Genomic DNA, 18236 nt, shown 5'->3' on the forward strand with positions numbered 1-18236 from the left:
GATAAACTATGGGAAAGATAGCCCGTACAATATTGAAAAGCATTAGCAGTATCTCACTATCAGGAGATGCAAAACATATCAGTACGTGTAATACCTTTCAGATACACTGCACCTTGCCCACCGGACTACCTTGGGCCTACTTTAGGAGTGCCTTCACTTAGTAAAAGGGAAGGTTTGGGTCTGGCAAGTGGGTGTACTTGCCAGGTTGACTTGGCAGTTTAAAACTACACACACAAACACTCCAGTGGCAGTAGTAAGAGTTGAATTACAGGCCCTGGGCACACACAGTATACTTTACTAGGGCCTTACCAGTAAATCAAATATGACAATCATGGATAACCACTCATAATCACAAGTTACACAGGGAGCACTTGCACTTTAGCACTGATCCACAGTGGTAAAGTGCCCAGAGTTCAAAAACCAGCAAAAACTAAATGCAGCACAGTCAAGCACAGGGGGGCTGTAGCAAAAAAGACAGGGAAAATCACGCCAACGATGCCAGGTCTAACAGTTTTGCATGAGTGAAATCTGAGCCTAACTATAATGTTCCTGTAACCTTTGTTATTTTTCAGTGAATTCCTAAGGTTTTTAAATTCTATTTCCTAACTATAATGTCTCTGTAACCTTTGATTTTTTTCAGTGAATTTTTAGGGTTTAATTCCCTAACTGTAACCTGTAAGTGGCTGTATAGGTCAGAAGATTGGAGTGTGAGCAGTTGTATGGGTCTGTGAGTGGATGTGTGAGTGACTGTATGGGTTTGTGATTGGGTGTGTGAGTGGCTGTGTGGGTTGTTGAGAGAGTGTGTGAGGCTTTATTAGTCTGTGAGAGGGTGTGTGATGGCTATATGGGTCTGTGAGTAGGTGTGAGAGTATCTGAGTGGGTGTGAGTGGGTGCATGAGTGTCTGAGTGGGTCTGTGACCGTGTGCATGAGTGTCTGACTAGGTCTGTGAATGGCTCTGTGAGTGTCTGTGTGGGTCTGAGTGGGTGTGTAATTGTCTGAGTAAGTCTGTGAGTGGGTACGTGAGTGTCTGAGTGATTCTGTGAGTTGATGTGTGAGTGTCTGAGTGGGTCTAGTGTCTAAGTGGGTCTCTGAGTAGATGCATGAGTTTCTGAGTGGGTCTGTGAGTAGGTTTGTATGTGTCTGTGTGGGTATGTAAGTGGGTGTGTGTGTCTCACAGACCCACTCAGCCACACATACCCACATGCAGTCCCACTCAGACACTCATGCACCCACTCAAAGAACCATTCATACATTCACATAACCAATTACATACCCTGACAGATGCTTACGCACCTACTCACAGACCCACTCAGACACTCATGCATCTACTCAGAGACCCACTTAAACAATACATGTATGTCTCATAGTGGGTCTGTGAGTGAGTGCATGAGTGTCTGACTGAGTCTGTGAGTGTGTGCATGAGTGTCTGAGTGGGTCTGCAGGTGGGTATGTCTGGCTGAGTGGGTCTGTGAGTGGGTGTGACAGTGTCTGACAGTCTGGGAGTGGGTGCATGAGTGGGTCTGTGAGTGGGAGTGAGAGTGTCTGAGTGGGTCTATGAGTGGGTGTGATAGTGTCTGAGTGGGTCTGGGACTGGATCTGTGAGTGTCTGAGTGGGTCTGTGAGTGGGTGCATGATTATCTGACTGGCTGTGCGAGTAGATCTGTGAGGTAGGTGCATGTGTGTCTGGGTCTGTGAGTGGGGCTAGTATGTAAGTGGGTCTCTGAGTGGGCATATGAGTGTTTGAGTGGGCCTGTGAGTAGGTGTGTGGATGTCTGCATGGGACAGTAACCTGGTGTGTGTAGAAAGCTAGCTCTTTATATAGTGTACTAAAATGAAGCATACTGTGTAGAGAGTCCACTGAGACCTAGATTGGTATGCAGAGGCAAAAGTAGATAATACTAACACTTTATTTGCAGTAGTGTGGGTGAGCAGTTAGGCTTATCAGAGGGTAGTGCTAAGCATTTTCTGTACTGAGAGAGGCAATAAATGAGACACACACTCAGGAATAAATCTGAGACCAATTTGCCAAAACAACACTGATTTTTATATAATTTTTCAGACCAAGAACTTTGTTCACAGCTAAGTACGTCTTTTGTACTGAATTTTCAAAGTTCAGAAAATAACTCACTCTCAGTTGTGCGCAATTAGGCACAATCGAAGTCTATTAAGAAAAATAGCAAAATATATTGAAAATCGCACAGTTGGTTCTCTGGCTTCATCTTCGGGTTTTAGGAGGGTAACAAGGCCAGGTCCAATGTTCCGCCAACAAAATAGTCGGGAGTATCCTGGGATCAGCCTGGAGCAGGGGGATGAGGCCATGGGTAGCAGGCACTATGGAGAAGGAGGCCACATCAAAACAGGCTGCAAAAGGAGACATACAGGTAAGTCCAGCGGACCCCAAACAAGGAATCGGGTCACTAGGGCATCAGAACCATGGGAGAACAGCTGGTTTGTTGGTACCCAGGTCGAGCAGGCTGGATGCAGAGTACATAAGTCAGCCGGGCTCTGTGCCTCAAGATGGTCTTCGTGGTCATGAGCAGGCAGGTTCTAGGGACGGATCCGGGACAGCTGAGGTATTGACAGGTTTCAGAGGTTTCGACTTCCCTCAATGGGTGCTTGCTTCCTGGGTAGTTGGAGTCCGAATTGGACTCTTTGTCTCTGAGTCAGTTGAAGGTGGTACTGTACCTTGGGCTATGCTATGGCACAGCTCAAGGTAGGTCTTGGAGACCTCTCACTTGATAGAGGGACAGATCCGACCCTCCGGAGCTGGTGGGGCTCTTCTGGTTCAGGTGCTTCATCGGTGTCGCTAGGGAACGGCAAGTTTGTAAGCCGGACTCTGTGGTATTGGTGCCAATGGACTACAGGGGAGTAGTTCTTCTACTCCAATTGTCCTCTGATGATTGTAGAAGGGCTGGAGGTGCCCCAGGGTTCTTGGAGGCCTCACAGCAGCAAGACAAGACAGCACACCACAATGATCGATTCCTCAAGGCAGCAGGCAGGGTTTCATTCCAAAATTCTGCAGCAGGTACTCCGTTCCAGGGTTAGCAGCTCTTCTTTGTCCGATTTCTTCTTAGGTCCGTTGAATCTGAAGTGCAGGGTCCAGGAGTGCCACTCAATACTAAATTTAGAGGCTTTAAAGGGAGTACCAGGTTATAGTCAATGGGCTACCTATTTTTAGGGTGACCATGCCCTCTTATGACCACTTCTGTTGGGTAGTGGGCATAACCCTGACCCTGGTTGGCTAATTATCTCCAACACAAGATGGAGGAATTGGAAAAAGTGGGGTCCACATCATCTGCCCCACCTTAGGTGTGGTGCTGGATGATATAACTAATTTTCCCACCTGTCCTCCCACCAAACATGGAGCAGGACAGGGGAGTTGGTTAAGATGCCTGTGTTGCATTTCAAAGGTGTACAAAAGGGGGTGGTGATGGAAGGAGCATCTGAACCAATCAAACACTCACACCCAGTCAAGAGATCTGGGTTGAATCCATCACCGTTCTTTAGCCCACTCTGCCACCCCAGTTCAGACATGGCCATATGCAAATCAGTCTAACTCTGTGCCTCATGGGAACAGTCCAGCCCGAACTGCCAAGCCATGCCTTCCCTGGACCAGAAACAAGCTTCCTAGGACCGGTTTCTGGCATTACAGCCGTCTTCAGCCAGGCTTGCTTGAATCCAGTGGCAAAGTGAGCAAGGGACTCACATCTGCGCATACCCTGCCAACTTATGGTGAGCAAAGCGGTACAAAAGGGGGTGGTGATGGACAGAGCATCTGAACCAATCAAACACTCACACCCAGTCAAGAGATCTGGGTTGAATCCATCACCGTTCTTTTGCCCACTCTGCCACCCCAGTTCAGACATGGCCATATGCAAATCAGTCTGACCCTGTGCCTCATGGGAACAGTCCAGCCCGAACTGCCAAGCCATGCCTGCCCTGGACCGGAAACAAGCTTCCTAGGACCGGTTTCTGGCCTTACAGCCGTCTTCAGCCAGGCTTGCTTGAATCCAGTGGCAAAGTGAGCAAGGGACTCACGTCTGAGCATACCCTGCCAACTTATGGCGAACAAAGCGGTACCGCTTTGTTCGCCATAAGTTGGCAGGGTATGCTCAGACGTGAGTCAGACTGAGGGTCAGACTAATTTATATATGGCCATGCCTGAACTGGGGTGGCAGAGTGGGCTAAAGAACGGTGATGGATTAAACCCAGATCTGTTGACTGGGTGTGAGTGTTTGATTGGTTCGGATGCTCCGACCATCACCACCCCCTTTTGTACCGCATTTCAAAGGTGGCATCTCCTTTGAAGCTTACCACCTTGGACCGCCGTTCTTGTCTGTAGGCGGTGTGAAGCATCTCTGCCTAGAGCAGACATTGTTTCTGGCCTCTGGGGCTGAAGGCTCTCACCCCATGAGGTCAGAAATGTGTCTGGTGGTAGAAGGCTGGCTAAAACTAGCCAGAGACCACACCAGTGTTTGGTAGGTTTTCAGGGGGTACCTCTAAGATGCCCTCTATGTGCATTTATTAATAAATCCAACAGTGGCATTAGTGTGGATTTATTAAAACGAGATGTTTGGTACCATACATCCCTGGGCACAGTGAAACCATCATGGTGCTGGGTAACCTGTAATGACGTGTGTCCAGTCCACGTCTTCTATATGGCTTCCCTGCAAACGTATAATATCCAAGGATTAAATAATAGTGGTATAGTGCACCCTGCCTCAGGGCAGTAAGGCCTGCAGTAGGGGTGACTTACCTATACCTCATGCAGTGTCTAGGGGCATGGCACCAACATACTCAGCCTGCAATGGCAGTTTGCATTGTCTTGGTGAGAGATCTCTAGGGTGGCATAATTTGTACTGCAGCTCTAGTGGACCCTCTTCAGTCCCAGTGCCCTAAGTACCAGAGGTATACTTTGGATTTACAGGGGTTGATGAAGTTGCACCAATCATGGTACAGTTTTAGGAAAGAGCTCAGGCATTGGGAACCTGGGTAACAGGGACCCAGTGCACTTAATGTTTTTTATTTGGAGAGAGTATACAAAGTAGAAAAATATAGATTCATGAGCAATTTTACATATAAATATAGCTAACATCTGATTCACGCAAGAGCTTGTTATTCAATACTTCATAGCTATTTACAATGGAGAAATAAAAAATAAAAAATCTTCAATCCCAGATTAATTGTTTCCTGTCACAAGATCTAAAACCCATGATTCAGCCTATCTCCTTACATAGCAGATTGCTTTGTAATCCATTTCTTCATAGGAGCCCAGATTCCCTTACCTCTTCTGCTTGCATCCTGGCCTTTACATTTATATAGTGATTTCTCAAGGTGATATATAGCCAGCAAGCGACCTAGCCAGGCTTGAAATTGAAGAGGGTCAGCATCTTTCCAATGAATAGCAGTGAGAAGTCGAGTTACAGCCATTGAGATGAAAACAAACTTGCCCTTACGATGGTCACATTGTACCTTCTCATCGCATCCTAGCAACATTAGGGTTGGAGATATATTAATTATTCTGTCTATAGCTACTGTCACAAATACCTCTGTTTGTTTTATCAGGGGATTCAATTTCTCGCAGCCATAAAACATGTGGATTATATCGGCTGGCCCTCGATTGCATCGAGGACATGTATCATCCTCTCTTTACCCCCACCCATGTAATTTTGCGGGAGTGACGTATAGATCTATATCGTATAATAATATTGGGCTTTCAAGTTAGCTGCGAGAAATGTCCCTTTAGCTAAGGCTAATGAGCTGTACAAATCAATGTCGGGTTCTCAGATTTTTGTAGCCCATTTAGTTTCTACTGCCTCGCGGTCATCAGGGAGTGTATCTATCAACATTTTATATATGTTTGAATTTTTGTCCGGGGCTGAAAGATGATCTCTATTAAAGAATTCCAATGTATGGAGAGTCCCTCCTCCTTAATTTAATTCAAAAAGCTGGTAAACTGTCTGTATTTAAAATATGTTCCAGCAGCTATACCGTAACTTTGCTGTAATTCAAGGAACAACAGACTTTGTTCAATGAAATAAAGATCCCTCAGCTTCAAGATTCCCTTTTCCTCCCATTGCCTACATCAATGTACGATAAATTGGCTAGACCCAGTGCACTTTCATCGGAAATTACATCAGGTTCCAGGCAATATGTGGGAGCTAGCCATGCCAAAAGAGGCCCTTTCCTACAGTGTCTGAGTGGGTGTGTGAGTGTCTGAGTAGGTCTCTGACTGGATGCGTATGACTCATGGTGGGTCTGTGAGTGAATGCATGAGTATCTGACTCGGTATATGAGTGGGTGCATGAGTGTTTGCATAAGTGTCTGAGTGGGTCTGTGAGTGGGTGTGTGAGTATCTGAATGGGCCTGTGAGTGGGTGCATGAGTGCCTGAATGAATCTGTGATTGGGTGCATGTGTGTCTAAGTATGTCTGTGAGAGGTGGAGTGTGAGTCTCTGAATGGGACTGTGAGTGGGTGCATGAGTGTCTGAGTGGGTCTGTGAGTCAGTGCATGAGTCCTTGAGTGGGTCTGTGAGTGGGAGCATGAGTTTCTGAGTGGGTCTTGGAGCAGGTGCATGAGTCTCTGAGTGGGTTTGTGAATAGTTACAGCAAAAGCCTAGTACCACATTTTCTAAAGAAATGTTCTCTTTTACAACCCCCAAATGACGAGCTGCTTACATAGAACACATCTCAGTGTAGACTTCCCCCACCCTATTTCCCCATTGGTTTCCCCACCCCTTCTGGACTTCTGGGTAGAAAGAGACTATTTGTTGACTGGAGTGTACTTGAGCAGTAAAGATTTGTGACTATATATTATTTTGGGTCCATTCATTTCCTGTGCTAAAGATAAACATGGCTGCAATATCTTCAATATTAAATGCACTTTCCCTCCTTCCTCTGCAGCCAGGGATCACAAGGGAAGTGCCAGGGGTTGCAATCTGCGTGCCAGGGGTTGCAATCTGCAAGCCAGGTTACCAAGATCCCTAAGGACCCCTATAAGACGTCCATGATAGCATGCGTTTTTTGAGTTTTCCACTAACAGTATACTTTCAACGTTCATTAAATGCCCTTCAGACAACCATGGAAGGTAGACTTATAGTTCTGCAGCAACTTAGCAATATTGATTCCTCTCACAACCACCTCCATTTATACCGGTACATTTACATTTAGCATGACCAGAAGGCTTCATGCCTCAGTAATGCCATATTTACTTTTTTCTGCTTTCCTTTTACATATCACTTTTATATGGTGAGCTAGTTTAATTGTTTCAATTGATGAGAACCAATAATGCAGGATGAAACTCACAGAATGCACTTTATTATTCAGTCAAAGCTCAGGACTATGAAGGTGTCGTCATCATTACATCATGTCTTCTCCTTTCCACAACTGATCTCCATCTGGGCTGCTTGACATGCGGCACAGGTCACAAACTCAACATGTAATGCAGTACAGCCTACACACTCTGCCCTTGATTGTCTGATAGCTTTGCTTGTATGTGGTACACCTAGGCACAGTGAAGCGCAGAGAGAGCAATATGTATGGCTATGAAGAGTTACCTAATATTTGTGAAATCTACAGCCAATTTAGCCAAAGCTACTTGCATGATCTGCTTTTATAATTCATACTTACAATGCTAAGCATAAAGCTGTAAGTTTTAGAATGCAATGCACTGTTGTGTGAAAATCTGGAACAGACCAAATATATAAGACCTAGATCGGGCGGCTTTATTGAGCGGATGAGCTGAGTGTAGCTAATGCACTTTATATCATACTACCATTAATCCATGAGGACAACCAGTCTGCACTTTCTTTACATTCTGGCACTCATACTACTGGGTTATAAATTGGAGAGAACAAAACTACATGTACTAGAATACAAAGTAAGGCAAGGCTTCATGAGTTACTCACAAACCGGTGTGAGCCAATCAGAGATTTTGGTGCAAGCTTAGAATATTTAGTTTATGTATTACTTTTAACCCTGAAAAGAACTTTGTGTCACTACTTAATTTATCTTGCATTATGACCATGGAAAAGGCAAGCTATCATTGAAACTTTTTTATTGACTGCTCATCGAGATATAGGCTTGATTCGGAGATTGGCGGACGGGTTACTCTGTCACAAAATGACAGATATCCCGTCCACCATATGACAAATGACTTAGGATATAATCCCATAATAATAAGGTTGAAAGGCTGTATGCCATGTTGTGACGGCGTGATCCATTTGCCAAACTCTAAATCAGGTTCATAGTGCTTAGCATGCAGGTGTATGTCCAACTAACCATGGCTGAAGTCCTAATAGAAAGTAATATTTTACCGGACTCCTGACTGGTGGCCTATTAGTTTGGGAGAGGCCCCCTCCCCTAAACAGGTGGTGACAAATCTGGGGGTCCGCCTTGACCATGACCTCACACTTGTACATCACGTCAACATCACGGTGGGGTCCTGCTTCCATGTCATCAGCCTCCTTCGGAAGGTGTTCCCTCTCCTCCCCGACAGCTCGAGGAAGACCTTGGTTCAGGCCCTCGTGTTGAGTCGCCTGGACTACTGTAATGGTCTTCTCCTAGCGGCCAATGAAGGCATGTTAAACAAACTCCAAGTGGTACAGAATACCGCGGCACGCCTGGTGACAAATGCCCCCCCCAGAACTCCATCCCGGCCCCTTCTTAAACTGCTCCACTGGCTCCCCATCCGGAAACGGGTGGAATTTAAGACCTGCTGCGTGGTGCACAAAAGCCTACATAATCTAGGGCCGTCCTATCTGGCTGAAAAATTTGTCCATCATCGCCCCTCACGTAACATGCGCTCTAGTAATCAGCTGTTACTGCAGATTCCCCGATTCAATAAGACCAGACAGAGAGGACGTGCCCTCTCTGTTATGGGTCCACGTCTGTGGAACAACCTTCCCTTCTTCCTTAGACAGTGTTCTAGCCACTCAGTCTTCAGGAAGAGTCTTAAGACAACTCTGTTTCAGTACTAGGGCCTTCCTCTCTCTGCACCCGCATACAGCACTGCGCGGAGATACACCTTCGGGTGTGATTCCGGCGCGTTACAAATCCATAAATAAATAAATAAATATTACCTGCACAAGTTCCTCATTGGATCTGTAATCAGACACCAGGACATTCTTCCTATCCGACAATCGTGTGAGAGCAATGTGGAGCCTTCCTGAAGCCAGCTGGTGGGCGTTAGCAGGCATTAACCTGTAGAGCCCTTTCCTTAGCATATGAAGCAGGTTATATGAAGGGCGCAGAGGACCACACATAGTTTCCCGGGCTTTCTTGGCTTCTTCAATGATCTCGTTCTTAAAATCCTCTGAGGGGAGAAATAGTTATTAAAGATAATTGCAAGAGTGGTAAAGGAAATACACTACTTTTAATGAACATACCTGTTGCTATTAGAACATCAACTAGTATTGCAAACATCCAATTTCCGGGTACAATTAACATGTCTACAGTACATTTCTCCAAATTAAGACTTTTCAAAACACAGACATAACTTCCCACTTCTGATATGGCTCTTTGTATACATCTTAAAAACAGACATTATAGAGAGCACTGGAAAACGGTGATCATAATCAATATTTATTTAGGTTTACAATAAAATGTAAAAACAATTTTGACAATCTGATATTAATTTTGGTTTAATAAAATAACTAAATGCAAAATACTTGAATTTATTTATTTAGGGAAATTGACAGAGAATGAACCTTTCGCTAAGAAGCAGTGTAGAACTTTACAGAAAACATATTTATTGTAGCAGTGGTATCTCAAAGTTCAGGTGTTCTACATGGAACGGTATGGCCTAAGAAGTACAGTACAAACGAGAATTCGTAATCCAGGCAAGGAGAAAAGGATGTGTAGAAATTTCAATGAACAATAAAAAGCATAGTTGTTTTCTTATTTACTCAATATCTATAAGTATTCACATTTATAGGAACAAGTAGACAAGGTGAACTGAATAAAATCTCTCGGGTGTGACTTGCTGCAGAAGTAAGATAGGAGACAATGACAGCAGTAAATATATTTTCTACTTAGCAAAACTAGAAGATAACAAGGTGTGAGACATCCCTTTCTTTAATTGGGAAACTGAAACTTTTTTCAATGTGTAAGGCATTTTGCATGAAGCAACCAGCTGTTCCTCAGGTAATGGCCACTGGCCACCATTAAATGTTATTCATGACATGGAGAGCTTGTGGACAATATTTCTGGCTTTCCTCTCTGAAGCTTTTCCTTTTTCACTGAATTTGTTTACTTTAGACTAAGGTTCTTCAGTATCAGCCATTGAGGGCCGGGCCTATGCCAGATTTTTAAGATAACTACATTTATCTAAATGTGGATATGCTAAAACATCTGGCATGGATCCGGCCCTCCAGGACCACAATGGAGAACCCTGCTTTAGACATCCACTTTAAAAGTTCAGTAGCTGCTTAGGTTAGTGTGCTTACGAATTAAAAAACATTACAATTAAGAGGGTAATCTTCACAAGTTGTGGCTTGAAAGTCACAGGCAGGCCATAAATTGAAACACGTTTTTACTGAAAAACCAAATAAGAAACAAGCATTTGCAATGCAATAGGTCTCGCATTAGGAAAGTTTGTGATATTGGTATTGTAAATGACAATTTTTTTATTTATGTGTTGGTTTTGAAAATAGCGAAACTAGTAGCTTTGTCATTTACAATGCCAATAGTTATAACTTTCGCAAATGTGGCCCCTATAGCATTGATGGTGGTGGATTTGGTGGACATGGTGGTGGTGGTGGAGGAGGTGGGTGTGGTGGTGGTGGACATGGTGTTGGTGGGCGTAGTGGTGGTGGACGTACTGGTGGTTGATGTACTGGTGTTGAATGTGGTGCTGGTGGACGTGGTGGTGGATGTGGTGGTGGACATGTAAGTGGTGGACGTGGTGGTGGTGGTGGACGTGGTGTAAGTGGTGGTGGTGGTGGTGGATGTGGTGGTGGTGGTGGAGGTGGTGGTTGTGGATGTGGTGGTGGATGTGGTGGTGGTGGATGTGGTGGTGGAGATGGTGGTGGACGCGGTGGTGGTGGACGCAGTGGTGGTGGACGCAGTGGTGGTGGACGCAGTGGTGGTGGATGCAGTGGTGGTGGATGCAGTGGTGGTGGACGCAGTGGTGGTGGACGCAGTGGTGGTGGATGTATTGGTGGATGTGGTGGTGGACTTGGTGGTGGACTTGGTGGTGGTGGTAGTGGACGAGGTGGTGGTGGAGGTAGGCGTGGTGGTGGATGTGGTGATGGATGTGGTGGACATGGTGGTGGACGTGGTGGTGGTGGGGGTGGTGGTGGACGTGGTGGTGGTGGACATGGTGGTGGACATGGTAGTGGTGGACATGGTGGTGGTGGTGGTGGATGTGGTGGTGGTTGTGGTGGTGGTGGCGGACGTGGTGGTGGCGGACGTGGTGGTGGCGGACGTCGTGGTGGTGGCGGACGTGGTGGTGGACGTGGTGGTGGTGGTGGACGTGGTGGGGGACGTGGTGGTGGACGTGGTGGTGGATGTGGTGGTGGACTAGGTGGTGGACCTGGTGGTGTGGACGTAGTGGTGGTGAACGTAGTGGTGTAGGACGTGGTGGTGGAGGACGTGGTGGTGGTGGACGAGGTGGTGGTGGACGAGGTGGTGGTGGACATGGTGGTGGACATGGTGGTGGTGGTGGACATGGTGGTGGTGGTGGACATGGTGGTGGTGGTGGACATGGTGGTGGTGATCATCATGAGGAATTCACATCACACAACCTCAAGTTTCACAGAAATGGAACAGAAAGCAAACCAACATTACATCAAACTGCACGTTCCCTATTAGGTCAATAGTGCCAGCCATTTTGAAAGAGTAAAAACCACTCTCTTTTATGTGCTAAGTACATATGCAAACCAACCATCATCCTCGCTATGTTTTAAGTCATCGAAAATTTCTAAAATTATGTTCACAATAAATAAACTTAATAAAAGTAAGTCCTAATCATTGCTACAGAGAGTGACGCAAATAATAGAAAGATGTCATGATGCAAGACGGGCATGTTCGTTGATTCAAACGCGTTGAGTAATAGCGATCTAGTCCAGAATAAGAGCTACGTAAACAAGCAAACAAAAGCGATGGGTAGGAGGTGGTGGTCATGGGGACGGCTCCACACGGGGAGATTAAGTGAAGTGGGAGCACACTAACTCCATGTTTGTACCACAGAATTCGCTGCCAATGCAAACAAGAAACATAAAGGTGAAAAAATCCAGCATGAAACCGACCAGACTGACACAGAATGCAGAAACGAGGCAGTGGGGACAGGGTCCTCCAGTTATTCATTCTGATTACAACTCAACTCTTATAATACATTCATATATTTTGCAAGCATTTAATTTCAATTAGCTAGAGTTTTTATACTAAGGGTCTTGATGAAAAACGTACATCTAATCAACAAAATGTCCTGCAGAAGAATTTTAACTTCTTTTAAATTACTTCAGCAGAAAATGTATCTCGGGTAACAGGCCTACAGATCAATCGGCGGAGAATGCATGTAAAACAAGTATTAGGAAAAGAAAGAAATTGGTTGGCTGCATCCTCGGTTGTATTGCAGAGGGAAATGCGCAAAAATGTGTTATTAGTATAAGAGAGTGACCATACTGTTTAAATACATTTAATTTTCAATGTGTTTCCATATAACGCGGACTTTAACCGAAGGCGTTACAGTGCTTCACAATAGGAACAGTAATGATACATGAGCAGGAAATTACAAGCGAGCTTGTAACAAAAGCGAAAAGTTACGTTACAGGAGGCAATAGTGACAATTGTGCATTTATCAAAAACAAAAAATACGAGGTACCAAATGATTTGCGGCCAATAGCTAAACACAATAGCAACAGTGGGGCGGAGGTTGGTAGATGAAGGATATTTGACAGCATCTTTAAAAGAGTAATTATGCGACAGCAAAAATAACAAGTGTGTAACCCTGTGTAAGTCGCAGTGAACACACGAGGAACTGGCGAATGCACCAGGAGCATAGGGAGAGTCAGTGCAAAGAAAGTGCCGGGCACACGAGGTCCACTGAAGAGAGAGAGGGGGCTTGGTATCGGTAGTAGACACAAGGTAACGCTAGTGCTTTGCATTAGTAGGCACAAAGGAATACTATCTAGAGGCTGGCAGCGGTGGGCACAAGGGAACACAATCCAGAGACAGTGCATCAGTGGGCATACGGGAACTGTATCTAAAGACAGCACTTGGCATCGGTAGGCACATGAGGACATTATCTAGTGCTTGGCATCGGTAGGCATTTACCCTGTGTGACCTCCTGGTTCCGGTGGACGCCCGCCCCCTGCTGCTGCTTCTCTCGGGCTAGGAAAGCAACAGTGTGAGTCACGTCCTGAGTCATGCTGCGAGCTACGCACAGACACTAGTAAACCGTTTCCGCTTCCTTTGTTCTGTGTAGTATCCGCTCACATTCTGCTCAGAAAACCGATTTCAACTACCATATTTATTTCTCTCTGCTTGGTTGTTCTCCCGGTTAACACTCCCAGGCACAATTTGCTAGATTGTTTTTCTCCTTCCCGTGGACATCTGATTCAGGAAGGGATAAGGACACGACTCTGATTTCTGCTTTAGATGTTGCACAGCGGATCTGAATAATTCCCTGGAAATGGAAAGGGAGGTTGTCCAAATGGGGCTCGCAGCAAGTAAGTGATCTATAATGTCGTACTGTGTACAGTAAAAGCAAGAACTCTCATATAGTTGGTCTTTAACAGTCTAGATTGCAACTCTCGTCGGTTGTGTTTGGTGTACTGAGGGTAAGAGCGCCTCCGTGGTAGGTTGTGTATGTTTTGTTTTCATGAGGTTGTGTTTGTATTGTTTTAAGTCCACTCCCGAGAATTGTGTAAAGCTTGCCTGTAGAGCGATGTTCAAGGAGAGACGCCAAGTAAACAAACCACACAGCACAGGCTTAACAGTCTTTAATTGTTGGTGTATGCAGCGTACTAGTGATGTCGGGATGTGCAGCCGGAAGTTAGGGTGCGTTACGACTCTTGTGGGGCGGGACTTCCGTTTTCCATGGGAAGTGATTGGCAGAGAAGCAGTACTGACGCGGGGCTCCCATGCCCAAGGGAGAGCCCTGCGATGGCTGCAGAAGTGGCGGCGCCGATGCGGTGTGGGGAGTGGGGCGGGGGGGGCCCGTGACACCCAACCACCGTGTGGGGGGGGGGGCGGCAGCGGCAGCATGTGTATGTGTGCCCGCGCCTGTGTGTGTGTGTGTGCGTGCATGCATGCAGAGGGGTGGGGGCTGGCTGTGTCTGTGTGTGTGCGCCGTTAATGCATGCGAGCGGAGCGAAGTGAAAGCAGGGGCTGGGAGTTCGTCTGCGCAAGCGCGGCTCAGACGCGCGCTCCCGCGGTCAAAACTGAGACTGCAAAAGCGCGCGTCTGAGTCGTGTCCACATTCCCAAATACGGATCACAATAGTTGTCGAAGCTGACTGCAATCAATGCTTACGCATTGAATGCAGGTCGTGCTTCGACCTAAAAAAGGAGTGCAATTTAATAGTTAGCACCTGGTGTGTCCTGTTACCTTTTAGGCTTGGTGTTAGCCAAGATGTTTCGATTAAAAAAAAGATATACATATGTACAACATAGTTATGTAAAGGCTTTCTTCATCCATTGGTCTGTTGGTGTGTCATTCACATTTTGATACAGCATACACCATGGGGCGGGGGGTCAGCCCACTTCAGACACTAAATAACATCACTTCAAGTCATTGTATTTGGCTCTTTCAAAGGGAGCACATCAGCACACATGATAGTTTCCTTCTGTGGCATTGTTTTTTAGGTCTCGCCTACGCAGCATGCATGCGCTACATAGGAGGACCTTTAGCCGTCGCTCTGCTCTTTTTGGAAGCACATATTCGTGCTTGTGGCGGCATCCACCTTGCGGGAGCGAGCAGGGGCGCACCACAAGCACGAGTACGTGCTTCCAAAAAGAGTAGACTGCGCGCGCTTGCGCACCACTCGTGGTCTCACCACCTGCTCCCCCCTCTCTCACGCATGCACCACTCGTACTTGTCCTAAGCTCTTATATCCTCCTTTTCAGTCCTTCCCAATGTATTTTACTCATTGCCCCGTCCTTTCTTACAGCTCCCCCTTTCAAGCCCCCCATCTTTTCGTTCCTGTCATTATAGGTTTCTCTCTCCTTCTGTTTTCTAGTGAGCTCATTCACATCCCACTCGGCCCTCCGCCCTCCGTTTCCCCTTATTTGCCTCACTTCCTCCTTCAGATCTCGCAGATACGACCGTTGCCATCTGGCACTAAAGGTAGCCCCCTTCCCCTGTAATACATCCCCCATTGAGTCCGAACTGGACAGGGGGTGGGCCAGAGTGTAAGGGGGCCATGGAGTACTGGATCACGGATGGGGTGATGGACGAAGACTGCAACAGGAACCTACAGCTGGACAACGCGGTGGAGGAAGGTAAGCCGAGCACAGTACTGGGAACTTCTCTGGAGATTGGGCTTCACGCAGGATGGCACTGTATCACTTTAAATGATGAGATAACTCAGCGGGTTGAGTGCTAGCTGCTGATTTCTTTCTGTTCTTATAGGGGCATCACAGGCGTTCATCCTTCCAAGGTTGACAAACTAACCTCTACGGAATTTCAGTGAGAATATTACTATAGTTTCAGGATGCTCCTAGACTAAAACTGTTTTAGCTAAAACTCTTATAGGTGTTTGGAAGTGTGGGAATCTGCCCCTACTTTTCAGTTTGAGTGTTAGTTTCTTTGTGTTAGGATGTGTGTGTGTGTGTTTTTAGTTCTTTCATTTCGCCTTGTGGGGTCACAGCGCTGTTCCCTGAATATGCTTTGTAATGCGATTGTGTGCTGTAGGCTGCACCGGTGGAGGTGACGGCTGTGTCTGGGTTTTATTTTTCTGTTGCCTTGGTTTTTTTTTTTTATAGGCAAAAATATTTTTCTTCGTGGAGAAGAAATTCCTTCCTTGTCACCTTTTGGGGTGCACCATTCCCCTTCACACCATGGTAACAGGTTTAATCCTGCCTGTGTCAGCAGTAATTCTTTAACTATTTCCAGGGTGTTAACGGAATGGGGGAGTTTGTGAATGAGCACAAACTAATGGCTGTGTGATTAGGGCTCAAGAAAGTTGTTGCAGCTCCGACATGTTATTGCCCCGACCATCATCAAACCACTATCCTGGCTTCCTGTCAATGTCCCAAATCACTAGGAAGACCCTCTGCCCTACCCACAAATGCATCCCAGGTGGGGTCCAACAAAGACTCCACTAACAGTATACGTCACAGGTACTCGCTACACTTTCTTGCCTGTGTGGGAAGTTAGAGTCTACAAACTGTATCACGTACCACCGTCAGGTAATTACAGAGTAAGTGTGCGCCTGCTGTAAAGGATGGTTCTCGTTTCTTAAGTGTGCTCGAATTCCCATCTTCAGTGTGCTGAAGTCCCATCTCTTCTTGCCTCGTGTTGCTTAGGCCTTGTTCATGTGCACAAGGATGACCATCCCTTAATGTTATTTAGCAAGGAAAATATCTCCCACTCCGTTTTTGCTATTAAGACAGACACAATTGTGATGAGGTGGCTCCTCACAATCTTCGCACAAATGCCACTACATCTGGTGCACTAATGGCCCCTTAAAAAAAAAGAGCCCCATTATCTCCACACCATCCTCAAAGCATCTCTCACAGGACGCTGTATATGTCATTTGTAAACTTAACAAGCATTGGCGTAGCAAATAGGTCTCGTCTCTTGGAACTTATAAGTGTTTAGCCATGCAATAGTTGATGTTGTTGCACCAAGGATATTGTGCCGGATAACCAAACACTTATAAAGTCCCAAAGGCGAGACCTATTGGCTAGGCCAATGCTTGTTTAATATATTACTTTGATGTTGCCTTTGTGTTTAGAGTCCGATGTGACAGCAGGATGGTACACACGCTATGTTGTTATAAATTCCTTCTGGAGTGTTCTTTCTTTACTGTTTGACTGCCAGTATTTCACAGCATACCAGTTTGTGACCATTTGAAACCGTTCTGAATTATTGAAAGCTTCAATATTATACATTTTTTTTTAAACTTGTTTTTATTGGCATTTCGTTATCATAGCAGTACAGACCATGTAAGTAATCACATTTGCTAGAAAACATAGGATAAAAAAAAAATTCAAGGAGAAAGGAAAAAGCGCAAGCATGTGAATCAACATCATGGGGATCATTGGAGTGGGTCTGCAGAGGCTGTACGGCAGTGTTGCCAAGTAACTGAGGGGACAGAACTCGGGGAAGGAGCATCTGGGCGTTTGCACGGGCAAATCGAGAAGAGATGGGGGTAGGGCGTTAAAGGGGTCACAGACTCAAATTTACAGTGAGCCGGGTTGCTAGAGGGCGGGAGCGTTATGTTAGATTGGGCATCGGGCCTATCGCCCCGGGAGCAGGGTAGAAGTGTGGGACTGCGGGTCGCCAGCGTCCGGCACTAGTCGTTTGTCAGGGGCTGCAGGCTCGCGGGGGTGGGGGGGGTCCGTCGGGGTGGGTGTAGTTGTGGGTGTGGGCGTGGTCGGGTCATCGTGGCACGTCAGCTGTCGGAAACGATGCAATAGCATGGCCCATTCCATAGAGATGGGGTGTTTACGGGCGCCTTTAGCTTCCTCCTCTCGCAGGGCGTCTTCTTCCGCCGCCGCCCACTTACATACTGCCCCTGTCCATGCTGCTATAGGGGGGCCCTCTAACGATCGCCAGTGCATAGCTATACATCTTTTCGCTAGCAGTAACACTAGGGATACAAAGCGCTTGTGTGCCGTGAGCTGTTTCGGAATGTGGAAAATGCCCAACGCGCTGGATTCCCAGGTGTCTAGGGTGGTAAGGCCCGTGAGGTCTTTCAGTGTGTCGTGTACCGTCCGCCATAGGGGGTGGAGGTCTGGGCAGCTCCAGAACATGTGACGGAAATCTGCATCTGGGGAGTGGCATCTGGGGCAGAGGAATTGAGTAGTGGGGTAAAATTTCTGCAGCCGTGCCGGCGTCAGATACGCCCTGTGTAATATGTAATATTGGTTGTTTTTAAAACGGGCGTTCCTAGACGTACGTTTTGGGGCTTCAAGCGCCTTGATCCATTCCGAGTCGTGTAACGGGCGCCCGATGTCCTCTTCCCAGGTGGTGCGCAAGGACACTAGGGGAGCATTCGAGATTTCTCGTATCGCCTCATACAACCATGTGACCAAATGGAGTCCCGTACCCATATGCAGGATTGCGTG

General features: G+C 46.4%; 1 protein-coding gene across 3 annotated transcripts in view; it reads right to left on the minus strand.

Moving 5' to 3' along the window:
• LOC144753590 (omega-hydroxyceramide transacylase-like) overlaps nt 1-18236 on the minus strand; it is an 878827-nt gene that overhangs the window by 408196 nt on the left and 452395 nt on the right. For all 3 annotated transcript variants that reach the window (XM_078641230.1, XM_078641231.1, XM_078641229.1), the window contains exon 2: nt 9081-9313. In XM_078641230.1, coding sequence (XP_078497356.1) covers nt 9081-9313 — 233 coding nt within the window. The remainder of the gene's footprint in view (nt 1-9080; nt 9314-18236) is intronic.

Source organism: Lissotriton helveticus, chromosome 5_1 (assembly GCF_964261635.1).
Source record: "Lissotriton helveticus chromosome 5_1, aLisHel1.1, whole genome shotgun sequence".
Lineage (NCBI taxonomy): Eukaryota > Metazoa > Chordata > Amphibia > Caudata > Salamandridae > Lissotriton > Lissotriton helveticus.